Below are 16,115 nucleotides of genomic sequence, written 5' to 3'. Positions count from 1 at the left end.
GAGGAGAATCACTTTCTAGGATGTGAATCCACCTGCATATGTTGAGAGACAACAAGCTGTCCATGCACCAAATGTGCAAGAAATGGTACCACCAAGTACTCCCACAGGTATACAATCAAGGGTAGATGATGGATCATCTATTGGTGGAAATGATGAGCCAAATGTGGTTGATATGCAGGTGGGACAGCAAGCTGAAATGCCCTTGAGAAGATCATTTAGAGTGTCTAGACCGCCTGATAGGTTTGTTCCAGGGGTAGACTATGTGATGCTTACTGATTGCAGGGAGCCTTCTTGCTACAGAGAGGCTATGATGCGCGAGGATCAATGCAAGTGGGAGTATGCTATGCAATCAGAGATGAGTTCACTTATGAAGAATAAGACTTGGGACTTGGTTTCTTTGCCACATGGAAAGAAAGCATTGCCATGTAAATGGGTCTAAAAAATGAGGGTCACATGAGATGATGTGCCTAGGTACAAGGCCCGTTCGGTCGCTAAAGGGTTTAAGCAAGAGAAGGGTGTGGACTTTGATGAGATATTCTCTCCGGTTGTGAAGATGACCACAAGCTAGATGCATTAAAGGCCAAGTTGCATGAGGCCTTTGATATGAAGGATTTGGGACTTGCAAGTCATATTCTTGGTATGCGCATCACGCGTGATCGGAGTAGGAAACTCCTTTGGCTTTCACAGAAGGATTATGTTACAAAAGTATTGCAGCATTTCAATATGGAGGGGGGCAAGGTAGTGAGTACTCCATTGCCTCCATATGTGAAACTGAGTCATATAGATAGTCCCAAATCAGATGAGGAGACCAAGGTTCCTTATGCATCAGGGGTTGGGAGTCTTATGTATGTTATGATAGCTAATAGACCAGACATTGCATTTGCAGTGGGAGTTGTTAGCCGGTATATGGCTAATCCAGGAAAGAGGCACTGGGAGGCAGTTAAGTGCCTCATGAGGTACATGAAGAGTACCAAGGAGATGTGCATCTGCTTTGGTAAAGGAGACATACGTGTACTTGGGTACACAGATTCAGACTATGCAGGGCATGTGGATAGTAGGAGATCCACTTTTGGTTAGATGTTCACCTTTGTAGGTGGTGCAGTGTCGTGGATGTCTCACGCACAGAAGTGTGTTGCTTTGTCTACCACAGAGACTGAGTATGTTGCAGCCACAGAGGGTTGCAAGGAGGCTATATGGCTTGATCGGCTAGTGGGAGAGACATTGCATAGTGATTCCATGAGTGCTATTTAGCTAGCACGAAATCCGGTCTTTCATGCAAAGACCAAAAACATTGAGGTCAGGTACCATTTCATCAGGGAGGTACTTGAGGACAAGCGCATAGAGCTTGTCAAGGTTCATACAAATGATAACCCTGCAGATATGCTGATGAAGAGTCGACCTAGTCAACGGTTTGAGTATTGTCATGTATTGATGGGCATTGGATAGTATGCTCACTGGTTGTTCTCCCTTAAAGGCACATTGTCCTTTAAGTGGGAGGTTGTGGGGGTTAAAGGTCATTGTGCCTTTAACCCGGTTATGTACAATACTCAAATGCATATATAAATGAATGAAAAAGAAGATTAGGGTGGTTTTGCACCCACCAAAACTTGTGTGGCTCTCTGTCTCTCTCTCTCTCTCTCTCTCTTCCGTTCTTGCTTCCGTTGAGAGCACTCTTAGAATGAGGGTAGAGGCATTATCCACTTAGGTGGGATATAACCATACCAAAGACAACACACTTCTAAGGCAATTATTTACATTGGAAGTAGCCTTAAGATAGTAGGCATGCCTAAACATCTTGTTAACAATAGAAAGGGGCTTGTCCAACCAAATCCAAAACCATTTGCACAAGATAAGCAATGGAAATCATCCAAAGAGAGGACACCTAATCCAAAGAGCATACTTGCAAATGGACAAGTTCAATCATTTATCACATTAAGGATCCTTCAATGGAACAACTACTCAAGGATATTTTTCCACTTTGCATCATCCCTCTGGATCCATGTAGAGGTGCATACATGACACCATGTGTGTATTTCTTTAACTTTGTCTATCTTGTAAGACCAATGGCTATATTTTCTTGCTCTATAATGACAAGCTCTTGCAAGAACAGGTCTCCTAAATGAATAGCCTTTTAAATTAGTGAAACAAGGTGAAAAGATTCACATGGGCTACCAAGGGGGGTCTTAAATACACCCATCATTACACTTGGAGAACCATGTCACCCATCTAGTGTACCCATTTTTGAGTTGGAAGGCATCAAGGGTTGAGTTAAGGCCTTGCCTGGTAGCTACCACATCAACATCTCTCACAAAATTATCATTTTTCTATCAAGTTTAAAGACCTATGACTCACGATCATGGATATCTTTGTTTTTTCAAGGTCAACAACACAAAAAACCCGCCTGAGTCTTACTCTTAGCTCAATAATTGCTAACTACTAAATCCCTCCATAAATCTCCAACCTTGAATTTTCTGGTTGGGTTTGCTATGGGTTGTCAATCTCCAAAATCCTACATTCTCAATCTCCAAAAATAATTATGTAGCATTAATCCTAGGAGAAAACTAAGATCATCCTTTGCCAATATATATTCCAAAAGCTTAATACCTAGTCCATAAAGCCCCATATTTATTCCATTACATTCATTATAATACTCTTTTGAAATCGGGACAAGGGCAGTTTTGGCGACGTTAGACCTTATGTCGGACTGAGCATTGACTCGATTAAGGAGGCTTGGATTTGACACAAGGTAAAAAGCTTCACATAGCCTCTCAAGGGGGATCATAAAGACGCCCATTTAGTGATGAATTGATATCCAGTGGGACATATGACACTACATTTATAGTGAAGACAATAATAATTGGGTAAGCTTGCATCACCATTTGTGGTTCACGGACAAGTAGTTTGATGGAGGGGATGATAAGGTAGTGCACGAAATGAGGATTACTAAAAAGCAAGCGAGGAAAAGTGGGCGAACCAAAAAAAGCAAGCAAAAAAAAGTGAGCGAGCAAAAAAAAACAATCAAAACAAAACAATAATAGATTGACAAATCCTTATTTTAGCAACAACTATCTCAGTTCTTCAAAAGTCCATATAGAGTTGGACCTATGTCATTGCCAAGGCATCATTAGTAAAGACGCACCCTATCTTCGCTCACTTTTACTCATTCAATTTTTTGTAATCCTCCATAATCAAGTTCTCTCTCTCCACCAACATAAGTGAGATCACCAATGAAATCTTTTACACAAGCCAAAAGTTTCATAGGAGTCTTGAATGGAATAGTCCACATTACATGCATATGCAAATGCTTGGTTTTTGAAACTCAATTCACTCTTGGAACAAAACCCATGTCTTTCTGTTTGCAAAAAAACCCTCCCTAATGGATCACTCTTACATCCCACCAATCCAACAAAATCTAAAGAGTAAGTACATCCCTTTCTTTAAAATGAATTAAATTCCAAAACAAATCAATCTTTGCTTATAGAAATAAATGGTAGAAGCCAAAATAGACAACATATTGACATGGTCCCTATTAGGTAAACTTTCCTCTAGACCCGATGCAAGAAATCGGCTACTTGTTTATTAAATTCACATTTTGATGCATGAAGTTTTACTAAATGGTGCAACAGGTCATGCTAATCATATAAATCACGCCTTACCGTTCGTTTTGATATGTAACATGACCCCATTTGGAGTTGTTTATCAAAAGATACAGGACGTCGAAATTCTCATCTTTTGGGCCAAAACAGGTCGTCGAAATTCTCATAACGCGCTGCCTGTTTTGGCCCAAAAGATGAGAATTTCGACGTCCTGTATCTTTTGATTTACAAATATAAAACAACAATATTTATGTTCTACAAAATGCTAAACTTGTAAACGAACTCATTTTGACGTGTAAAAAATATTTTTCCCAATTTTTAAAAAATTGAAAAAGTTTAGGCAAATTTAGCTATATTTTAGCTTAAGAAAACCGTTTCGTGATTTGTTGAGAAAATTATGTAACAGGCCAAACGCTTTACGTGCATTTACAATCTACAATTTCGTAAAACGACAACACTATTGAACAGGATTCTACAGTATTATCATCTTTTCATAGCACCTGCACTCTACTTGTAGTGATAATGATTCAAATTTTTTCATAAATGATCTCAGTCATTTAATCTGTCCTCCAAACTTCCCGGAGCAATTGAAAGCGGCAATTCGTGTCAGCCTCGTCTGAAATGTCTTTCGCCTTCCACTTCAAGTTATCACCATCAATAAATCCACTGTGGCCTCTTGATATCAATCCCGTAGTATTCTGTAAAAGCCATGAAATAGGAGATTCCAATTCGTCAATCTCATCCTCACTTGTGTGGCCCTTTTTCAACACAGAGGAATTACTCCCGCCAAACTGAGTGTGACTAATAGGGTCTCCTATCCATTGTCTAACTATGCTGGACTGAGGAGGGCTATACGTGATTGGCGGTGCAGTTGCAATCTTCAATGAAGAGGCATTGTCATCCGATTCCCCCTGCATTTGGTTCCCTGCAGATACCTATAAAACACCAATACCTGTCAATTCCAGCACCGTATACAGCTTGACATGCAATGTCAGTAACCCTTTTAAAAAGACCTTTGTGAACTCTCTTCATTTACTTCTATTGTCGCCTCTACAGCCTCATAAGCATCGTCAAAAATACCTCCACTTTTCCATATCAATATTCTCAGTAAATGACTAAACATCCAGAACTGCCAATACCTCTGTATTTATTGCCTCCAGCAATTCAGGGGTGACAGGCTCTGGAGAGAAATCATCTGGCTTAAAGCTCAAAAGTATCCTTCCTACGAAAGACAAGCTCAAGATTGGACAAACCTGTTTTGATTAAAACCCGGTTAAAATCTCTCTCTCTCTCTCTCTCTCTCTCTCTCTTGCTCTCTCTCTCGGTTTAGCTGTTTTAAGCTATTGCTCAGTCACATACTTCTCTCGCATCCAATCATTGTAAGACCTTGATAATGAGGGTCTCGGACTATTCTGCTTGCATCTCAAGGTTCTTCAGGATGGGACCCACCTAGAAACCACCTCATTGTTGGCTGTAGTTGAGAGGCATCTCGTTGTTCATGGTCGATTTGCTGGAACGCGTCCTTACCATACACTGGATGATCCTCCACCTTACAAGCTCAGGAAAGGATTTGGAAGCTCTGGCACCAATGTAAATAGGCACTTGAGCTAAATTACTCTCTCAATAGCCCATAGGACTCTCTCTAAGCAGAAGCGTGACATGCGAGTGATCATGGTGCAGAGAGCATCATTGCCCCTCGCCATAGTGCATATGTCTATTATATGAAAAGAGTGTTACCCTCTGTTGGTGTAGTGGAGAAGGGCAAAACATCTTCTTCCATACTCCTTTACAACTAGGGGACATGGGGCCGCACACTCTTGCCATAGATTCTCATTGAGTTATGGACCTTGAAGCTCTGCTGTATGACTGAACTGTAGACTGAAGTGCTGCTGCTGACTGATTTGCCCATGCATGCTGATGTGGCTGTTGCTGGTTTTCCTCCTGCAGCTGTGCTGCCCAAGTAGAAACCCACGTGGGGTGCTAAACCCTCAATCAGCTTGTTTGTTGTCCAAAGCTTCTACTGCCACACAGGCAGCATGGGCTGAGGATGCCCATGACACATACTCAAGAGATGACCCATGCAGCTCTTATGGCCGCCTCGTCTAACAGCTTATTGGCTTCTACCTCTCTGTACAGCTAGACATAACAGAATCAGACCTTCAATGATGGCAACAAGTGCATACTCTTCATCTGGATGAATGTTTCACTAATATTCAAATGAGATTTGTATCACGGTCAATCAGGGGTAGTGGAGAAGATGCTGTTTTAGAGTTTAATAATCTCCTGATGTACAGGAGTGAGGGCTGCTTTGTGGGTGGGCCTGCCCAGCGTGATGATAGATCAGTGTAGGACAGGAGGGGGGTGGATCCGTACTAGGCAATTGCCTCAGGATACCATAGAGGAGGTTCAGCCAGGAGATAGTCAGGTTCGGGGGTCTGTTTGACCTGCAATCAGGCCACCCCAGGTGCCGCCTATGACAGGGCTGGGTTGGGGGCCAACAAGGCCCTTGACCTGGTTGGGTTAACTCAACCAGGCCTGACCCTGCCGGGTTGGGGTTATCCCGACCTTTGGGTTGAACCAGGTCAGACCTGCGCGACCAGGCCGACCGCAGGGCCCTCTTATCTCATCTTGTACCAGGGTTTTTCTTAGCATTATTGCAGAGTTTTTTCCAGATCTCGGATGTCGAAGTGTCTCATTTTCCTGTTTGTGAGTTTGCAGTTTTTGCTCTGAGTGTACTGTTCACAAATCCACTGCACTTTCACAGAAGCCTCCATGAAAGAGAAAATGGTCCACTTCCAAGCTGTGGTAACTTATTAAAAGGCTTTTCAGGGGGGGATTGAACTGATGGAAAGTTGGGCAGGCTCTCCTCCCTGAGCAAAGCACCCTTGGGTCTGGCACTTGGAGAGAGAGAGAGAGAGAGAGAGAGAGAGAGAGAGAGCATATTCATGTGAAAACTAGTAAAGGTATTAAATGGACAAAAAAGCAAACTGCTGTGTATCAAAGAAAATATTTAAGTATTCTAGAAAACCTGGAGCTACTTGCCCCAAAAGAACCTAGAAAACCTTAGGATAGCTCCAGGACAACTCCAGCACACAGAAAAATGGAGTAGGGAGGTGATGGGCTCATTGACACAAGAAACAGACTCATTGATCTAGACAAACCACAACAGGTCTATGGAATCGATAACACATTTTTGGTCATGGAAATGTTCGAGGATTTGAAAGGAGAACAAGTTTACTCTTGAGTGAACAATAACACCAACTTGATAAACACAATGTCACATATGAGAAGCCAGAAAAGGCCACCAGAAGGCAGGAGTGAGGTAATCCAGCTTTGAAAGATACCTCTTTTCTCAACGACTTGTCCATAAGCATTTTTTTTGGAAGCATCAGTAGGTCTCCTGTTGCTTTTAACAAGGGAAAGATGATCCTTTCTCTCTCATTGTCTTCTGGAATGTGACCAATCGCAGTGCAATTAGCATCTTTGTCGAATAAGTTTACAAGCCATGCTGATAGCATACCAACCTGAAAAACATTACAAACCAAGCGTTGACTGGAGGACAACAAAAAATGCAGCTCCTAAGCTAGACCATTTTATAATTTTAATTTTTGGTGAATCAAACTAGATGAAGAGTCCTTCAAAGACTGTACCGCATTCTTCAGCTGTGCTCCTGTGCCAAAGCTCAAACTGTTAGTTGGGATAAGTAAGACTCGAGCATCACTTATTGGATCAGAAATGGGGTCAGTAGGAGCTTCATTATCGTATCCACGAAGTATAGCATTGAACATTGCTACATCCAATCTGGCTATGCACTCCTCCAAGACCTGTGTCAGATCGAAATAAGAGTTAATTGTCCACCTCTAACACCAAGATCAGTTTAACTATGCGCTCAACCATGAAACTAATGCAGAGAGCTTCTGATTTCTATTCACAAAGCCTTTTACCTGTAATCTATAAGCATTAGCAAAGCCTAAACCTTATGATAGCCTTAGTCAACTTACGACTGTCCATGTGAAATAGAGGGGAAGGGAAGGAGGGGAGTAAATCAAGGCCCATAAAATGGGGCCAAGAAATCAAAGACTTGCCAAATTCGATATCCATAGGCATCAACTATATGCTGAAGTTGACATTACTCCAAAGTGAAGGGCAGACTAAGCCATGGTGAAGGCTGATACTTACTAGCAAATCTACAAAACTTCTTTTTTAAAAGCCTTGTCCAAAATGCAATTCAAGACATTTTGCCCAGGGGTGCAAAGTTGTGGTGTATATTCAACAAGGTAAAGACTATTTCATAAGAAGCTGCTGTGTTTCCAAGGTGTCTCCATAAAGGAGCCCTCGCAAAGACCATCGAATTTCAAGTAACCAAAAAAAAGTATTGATCCAGTTGCAAACGTTACATTGTTTGTTATTGCTGAAGAAACAATTACAGGTTTAGAAAAGCCCAAGTTCTGTGAATTGCTATAAATTTTCTGAGAAGAGATAGAGCTGAACTAGGGTGTCAACGATGTGATGAAAATACTGGCCAAATGTCATGGACCGACACATCTCCATCTTGAAGTGTGGCTCAGCATAAAAGGAGCATGTCAGGGAAATTTTTCCAATATTCAAGATGGCAAGTTATGGAAGGCTGGGAAATGGATTTGTTGGGTAAGCAGGGCACTGGGTTTTACAAAACTTCAAATACAACGTGTAAAAGAATTTTATGGGTCTTTTTGAGGCACACGTGAAAGGATATGCGGATAACTTCAGCAGGATGTTCATGTGCTTTTTCTGCAAAGTTTTGTCAGTTGTTGTTGAAAGCCTCTATTTTAAGAACTAGAGCTGTGGCAGCAAGGCTGCTCTTTACACGAACACTTTGGGACTGGTTCAAGTATACAACTTTGGAATGATAGATGCCAGGGAAAGAATGTATGGAAAGAAAGAAAACGAGGGCTTTTCAGAAGTGTTCACAGGGTATTTTCCATTTATAAAGGATGATGCATAGCACAAACATTAAAACAATAATTGTGGAGCTATCCCTACCTTAACTTCAATTAAAAAATATATTGCATTAGCTCAACTTTTTTCTATTGTAGTCTTACTACAGCATTTTTCTACTCTTTCCAAAACATACAAATATTGTAACATCTAAGTCAAAAGCTGTTTGATCAGGCCAGGAGGAGTTTAATTATAATATGTTCCTTTTGCTTTTATCTTATATGTGCTATTTAAAAGTTCTGACTGTGGAAGAAATGGTTTCTGAAAAGAGGAAGCTTCCCAGATTGGCTTAATGATTTCATGCAGTTCACCTACAGATGGTGACCTTGGGATGGAGATTACGTTATACACAGGATGGAGTTTTAATGCTCTATACAAGGGAATCGATCATAGATTGGGTGTGAGAAATCCAGAGATGTATATTAGACTCTCTCACAAAAATGACCCAAAAATAAGTTTATATATCAACGTTCACAAAAGAATCTTGGAATGCAAACTTACATCATATATTTGTCTTTCAAATAGATGTTTTGCTTCTTTTTTCTTCCTTATATGGAAACCCTTTTTTTTCCATTCTGGAGTCAAGAATGTAAAATGATTGTTTTCATCTCCTTTACATAAATGACTGGAAGTGTGAATCATGTTGGCAGTCCATAATGCATAGCTGCTATATTCAGGCTAGGAAAGACAGTAATCACTAATAAATGAGAGTAACAAGCTAGAATGTAAAGATAGACTAACTGTTAGCGAGTGACAAAAAAGAACAAAGAGGAGTGACAAAAGGAATAATGTTAAGTAAGGTTTGAGGAAGCTTGATTAAACCACTTTGACACTTGCCACATGCCAAGATCACAATTCGTATTTTCATGCTCTTTTCATTTCTTTAAGGGAACAATTGCTCCGTCTCAGTCTTTCCTCCTCTTTGTTGCATGTGTATGGAGGACGGTTCCTCTCTTCCTTTTTTCTTCTCTCTTTGTGTTCAATTGACAATGATTTTTTGCATCTTTTATATCCAAGGGAAATGAGTAGTAATTGGCAGTATTTTTTATCCCTGGACAAAAGTAAATGAGGCCATGGGCGTATGCTATTGAGCTATAATATCCACATATTGGCATTTTAAAATTGTGAATAAAGGGTATTTTAACAAAGAAAGGCGATTGCAGCATTGAGTTGCTTCCTTGACTGAAACATCTCTCTAGGATAGGGCAGGTTATATCAATGATAATGGCTTTTCCACCTAATATAAGATTGGGCTCCATGCTGAAGACACATTTCTGTTGCCAAATTGATTACAAACTTTAAAAAGCATCCTACTATCAGTTTGAGTCATACATCTTGCCAAACCTACTCAAAAGGTAAGTGTCCCTAGGGACAAGACTTCTTTTACTGGCAAATACACATGTGCCTACGTGCATGGCTCTGTGTCACATTAGTTACAGACTTCCACAAAGCATCCTACCATGGATTTGAGTCATATAATTTTATAATTTCCCCCTACTTTCTCAATACGTTAGAGGAAGACTAGAAAGACTGGCAAATACACAACTACCACAAATGCATGCATGCATGTGTGTGCATGTTGGGGTTTGCAAGCAGGGTGGGTGGGCAGAGAGCACAAAACCATGAAGAGCCAGGATCAATGAAAGATGGAAACTTTTCAATCTTACCATTCGACTGAGCATGGGCAGGCAGCCACATTCAACTCCAACTCCTCGAACAGGACATACTCTCTTGTAGGCATCAAAAAATGACTTCTTCCAAATCTCTATCGGAATGTTTCTTTGTCTGCCATCTGAACAAAGTGGTCTCTCTCCAAACCTTCCATAAGAACTTGCCCCTTTGCTAAGTCCAGTTTCCAACAAGTTGCCATCTGTTGGTTGCTGCATTTGAGGTGTCAATACCTGAGAATGGCCAATGACAATAATTCATTCTAACAAAGCACAGATGGTATTTACATTAATTGCAAGAAGTGGTGCAATACACAAAAATGCAATGCAATAAAGGTTGCCTGCACGTAACAAAAAGTAGAGCCAAAAGAGACTACAACACCCGTCTCCTTCCTAAAGTAAAATTAGCTATTAGTCTAGATAATTGGCATAAAACAAAGTGATGTCAAGTTGTTTCAAAAAAACAATGGCCTTCGGTACACTGTGATCGTCTCAATTCCATAACAATGCATCCAAGGTCTTCAATTCACACGTCAAATATGTAAATATCAATAAACCGTATTGGGAGTTCATAAATTGCATTTTGATGGCAATCACAGGTTGGTAATGTCCTCGTTTTGATTTTCATTTTCTTCGATGTAGGTCACAGCCCAATCCCAAGTCTTGAAAGAGATGATATCTACACAGCACTGCACAGGAGGGGCTGTATGCAACAGGATGCAGACCTAGATTGTCAGACTATGGAAAACTCTGTGAACTTAGACAAGGCTGTATTCTGCAGAAAGGTTCAGCAGTCCGCCAGGTCTCTGGAGGGACTTCCCCATATCCCTAGGCTTTCAATCTTGTAACAATACTGTTGGTTTTCAAGAAAGGGAAGAACCTCAAGGCTGCTTTCAGCAAAATAAGCCTGCAATTTTGGCAAAGGATATCATCGAACCACATCGGTATGTTTTGGGGATAGGCCTTATGATGACCGGTGTTCATTAGTGGCCTCAAGCAGAAATGCATGTGCTGGCGAGCTCACCTAATAGTCATGTATTTCTATTTTTTCTTGGAAAATGAAGGGTAAGTCTTACGAAACTTACATACGCTATGTCCCAATGGGACGCTTTTTAGAAAGTCCTGTCTTCAGGAACTGGCTATTTGTGCGATATTTGGTTCATACATCATAGATACAAGGATCATCAGGATCTCATGTATATCAATGTGCCAGGTTTGATACTCCACAGTCACAAGCATCTTGCGACTATTTAGTCAAGAATTTCCTCTTGCATTACCTGGTTCACGTTTGACTCATTGTATTTTCAGTGCGAAGCAAGTAGAAGTTAGTTGCGAGTCCCTCATTCCTTCCCAAAGAGTATACATAGACTCTTACTAAAATTAATATGGCACCTTTGAAAGATGGTGTCTCCAAGACTTGAACTTGAGACATTTCTTTTTTTCTCTCTGGTTTTACTTAACCCATCCACACGGCTTGCTCATATCTTATACACCCACATTCCATGACTGTATGGTCCCGAAGAGAGGCCAAGCATATCTTCTCTGAGAACAATAGAGGGTTTATCTAGAGATACCAACTTCCCAGGCTCTTTTACAAATAAATTTTTGACTCATTAGGGGAAATTTGGGGTCTCATAAGGGCCTCATAAGGAATGGATTAAGAAATGGATTAAGTTAATTAAAAATGAACCTACTATGCTAACCCATGGGCTAAGGGACCCGTAGCATTGACTCAACTGACATGGGTATCTTTATTTTGAAATTGAGCGACCTTTGCCTTTGGATGAAGGTGGATGGAGGATAGATCAAAGGTCTAGGGTGCTTTAGTGGATGGTGGATGCACTTTGGTGGGCTCCAATAGGCGAAATTTGACTTTGGGGAGGCCTCATTAATAGGGGAAAGGTGGGTTTTAATATGGGCCCTTGATTCAAGTCTAAGATCAATGGTTGAGATGGAGGTGCCTAATGGAGGGTGGAGATTGAAGCGCATTTTGGAGGGCTAGGATTGAAGCGCCTATTTGATAGCTTCGATTGAAGCGCCATTGCCCACTTGCAAAATCAAGGGCCCGGATTTAAGTGCCTTTTCTCCTCATCTCATCCCTTCATCCACTTCTAAATCTAGGGCTTGGATTAAAGCGCCATTTGCACTCATCTCCTCCCTTGAATCTACTAGCAAATCTATGGCCCATATTGAAGCACATTTTCCTCTCATCTTGTCCATTAGATCTTTGTGTTAATCATCTATCCTTTAATGGTATCCCTTAGATCTGCTCCTTGATCTAATGGCTGGGGAGTGCTCTACCTCAAATTTGAATGTATCCCTTGGATTGAAGATTGGATCAAGGGTTGGGAGTGAAGATCATGGGTCCAACAAACTCTAGGTTAGAGGTCTCCACACACTTAAATGCTTTTGTCAACTTTAACATGGCATTGTCCCACACCTCAAAGCACCCTCATTGGTACACCTCAAATTGCTCTCTAATCCCTTGAAATTAGGAAGCACTAATTGGAGGCCCTTTTGACACCCGAAATCTCTCCTAATGTCAATGCCTTAACAAGGCAAAAAGTGATAGTTGAAAGCCAATAGCAAAGACTCTATTGACGGACCTACACTTGCGCAATGTGGGTGTGCACGATATGAGCAAGCCAGGTGTGCGAGGAAATACAAGAAAAATATCTATCTATATTGCAAGAAACAAAAACCATAAGTTGAGCACTACAAACCTGCCACCATAGAGATTCTACCACTTTTGCATAAATCCATGCCTCCAACCTCTCCAATGCTGCACATAAAGTGCTTGGCTCCCTCCAGTCCTCAGAAATTGCTGCAGGAGAGCCCTCTCGCTGCTTCCCATCAAGCTTCACATCAATTTGAGCATCTGCAATATCCACTGCATCTGATTGTAAATCTCTGCTTGAATCAGCTCCTAAGTTTGAGCTGCTAGAAGGCGTTTTCATTCTAGAAGATGATGCGAAAACATTAAAAGCTGCTGCGACTGTTTCCCTCAATACAGCTGCATTAGACCACCAGTAGGTTAACCTGCATCCAGTTTTCAATTCAAGAGTTACAGAAAGTTCTTCAAAATAGGTAAGGGGAAGAGCCCCATTTATCTTTTGGTAAGCGAATAGAGTTCTAGCGCAACAAAGTATGCAGCACAAGTCAAAACTCAAGGCATAGCTGGCAAGACGACATGACATATCAAACTATGCAAAGACAATATAAAGACCTGGTAACATCATGGCCGCAGGCTCTGGCAACTAGAACGAGTCCTGCAACTGTGTTTCTAGCACAGCTTGCTCTCCTCTCCTGGTTCCAATGTTTACAGGCATACATATACATTCTTGCAAGCCTGCGCGCAGGAGAATGCACTTTCTTAGATGAACTCCCATGCTCTGCCGTACTTGAATACAAAGCAGCCTCGACAGCAGCAACGTCTCTCAATTCCCCTTCCAACTTCCCAACACGGATTCCCATATGCTGGACTGCAGCCTTGGCTTGTGCAAGTGCAGCTCTGATGTTGGCTTCCTCTACTGCTCCAAGCTTCTCATTATTCGTGTCTGGACTTCTAGAGACCCTTGCTTTCACGTCTTCACTAGCACTAGCCTCTGAAGTTTCCCCTGTGATTTTTGACGGACTTTGCCTCTGGTTCCTATCCTCAATATCTGCGTCGGTAGTATTCTCTCCCGCAGCAGCGCTGGCTCTGTTTCCAGCATATGCCGATTGCGCGTGAGAATGCGTTGAGCAGTTACTCTTGGGTTTTTCATTAGCTTCATCATCATGTCGTATACCAGTGGCGTTTGCGATCTGCTCAACAGCTTTACGGCTGACAGAATCTGAGACGGCAGGCGGTGCCGACGTAAGAAAAGCAGAAACGCTGACCGTGACTGAATCTGCTGCGCTCGTATTACTAGACGAGAAAGACGATTGTGTGGTTGGTACGGCGGTTTTGTTCTCGGCATCGGCCTTTTTAGATTGTTTCTGCAGTAGATGATGGCATGCATGCATAGCTTAGAGGAGCATTGAGCAAGACCGTACTTTCTGACCTTAGGCAACATGCAAAGGTTCGAAAGAATTCAAATTTAACGTAGAAAGTTGGCATGCAAAGTTGTTGGATGAAGCTGCGAAAGTCACCTCAGCTATATTTCGAGAAGGCGAACTGATATGATTCTCCGACAACCCGACGTCCAAAGGAAGTGCAATGGCGGCATTGTCGCCAGAGCCATGAGAAATGCCATCTCCTGTGACGCATTCTCTTCGATCTTCCCCAGTACCGTTCAACAATGTTGTCCCCGATGGGTTTCTTCCCTCGTCCAATAGCGGGGTGGACGATGCGTCTGACGTTCCGCTGCCAATGGAATTGGCAGATGAGATGGACGCATTCAATCGTTGTTCCTCCGCATCACCTGTCGAAATTTCGCAACGTTTTACAGTGATATGCAGGTGAGGAGTGGCGCCTTTGGAGGAGACCTTCTTCGAGACGGTGAGGGGGACATTGATCGTCTTGGACTCATCGATGGACGCAGTTATACAGGACGCCAAGTCCAACGACGCGTGAGCGAGCGACTGTCCCTTGAGATCGGAGGCCTCCCGCAATTCGAACGAAAGATGTCGTTCAGGATCCAGGGACGATTTCTTGGAGCGGCGTCTGGGATTGGAATCACGAGGGAGGAGCTGGGGAGAAGCGGCGGGGATGCGAAAAGAGTGGTGGAAGACGATTTTGGAGGTGTCGTTGGGAAGGGGGGGAGGCTTACTGGGGGAGGAAGAGAGGAGGGAGGGACCGCGGGTACAGGTGAGGGTGAAGGAGGAGGAGGAGGAGGAGGAGGGAGGCCAGGGGGAGATATGGAGGAGGAGGAGGTGGAGGTCGAGGAGGGGGGGGGAGGGGGGGGGGGGGGGTCTTGGGACGGGAGAGGAGGCCGAGGACCATGGCGAGGGAGATGGAGAAGAAGAAGAAGAAGAAGAGCGTTGGCTATGGCGGGCAAGAAAACGCAGTTTGGCATGTTGAGCGAAGTTACGTTTGATGGCGATGAAGACGATGATGATCCTGTCTCTCATGTTTGTAGGGAATCTCTCCCAAGCAAGATCCAAGATACAAGATCCTTGTGTCTCTCATCTTTCAAGGACACACGCACGTTACAAGAACAACCAAGTTCGCCCACAAAGCAAGCGTCCATTCATCCTCGCACGGGCTTTATACATCACACGCTTGGCAATTGTCCATCTAGTTAAATAGTCTCTCAACACAATTGCATACTTGTTCCCTCTAGCAGCACCAGTTGGAAATGGCCCCATTATGTCGTATGCTGCTGCCAGCTGGAATGGTCGCTTAACAGATATGGACTTCATATCTCCAGATGGCTTAGTAGTTGGCGGCTTGAATGCTTGGCAAACAGAGCAAGACTGGAGGTACAGATGTAGTGAATGCCTTAACTTAGGCCAAAAGAATTTAGCTTGAATTTTTGTGAGAACCTTGAGACAACCGAGATGACCTCCGAAAAGCACCGTCGTGGTATGCATGCAGATATTGTTGATGAAAACATTGAGGTACAAACAGTCGTGGGTTGAAATGGAGGTCGGTGATACTAGAGTGCACCATCAATGAGACAAAAATACTTGGGTGGTTTTGCTGAATTTATTTGCTAAAAAATCCGCAACGCCTCATGTTGTTGAACCTCTTTGACATCCTCAATAGATGGCAACATGGAATTTACTATGGGGAAAGGAAGAGGGGTGCGAGATGAAGTAGGAAAACCATCATATGTTTGAGCAGCGTTTACATGAGCACAGGAGAGTGCATCTGCTAGAACATTGTATTTTCTAGGCCTGTAGGAGATCATGAATGTGTAGTCTTGTAGCAAAAGGACCCAGCGAGCAAGTC

At 42.5% G+C, this 16,115-nt stretch overlaps 1 protein-coding gene across 1 annotated transcript; it reads right to left on the bottom strand.

The window, feature by feature from the left end:
- Positions 1-4,008: 4,008 nt before the first annotated feature.
- Positions 4,009-15,292, bottom strand: LOC147897485 (uncharacterized). The gene is made up of 9 exons (XM_087380029.1): positions 15,162-15,292; positions 14,372-14,990; positions 13,467-14,218; positions 12,964-13,279; positions 10,241-10,474; positions 7,247-7,420; positions 6,941-7,120; positions 4,736-4,849; positions 4,009-4,531 (listed from the first exon to the last, which is right to left on the bottom strand). The coding sequence occupies exons 1-9, from the start codon at positions 15,290-15,292 to the stop codon at positions 4,154-4,156; spliced, it is 2,898 nt and encodes a 965-aa protein (XP_087236155.1). The 3' UTR covers positions 4,009-4,153.
- Positions 15,293-16,115: the final 823 nt, after the last annotated feature.

Source organism: Dipteris shenzhenensis, chromosome 10, assembly GCF_047967505.1.
Source record: "Dipteris shenzhenensis isolate YYH24624 ecotype China chromosome 10, Dip_SZ_1.0, whole genome shotgun sequence".
NCBI lineage: Eukaryota > Viridiplantae > Streptophyta > Polypodiopsida > Gleicheniales > Dipteridaceae > Dipteris > Dipteris shenzhenensis.
The sequence above is the reverse complement of the archived record's forward strand: the minus strand, read 5'-3'. Positions and strand labels throughout refer to the sequence as shown.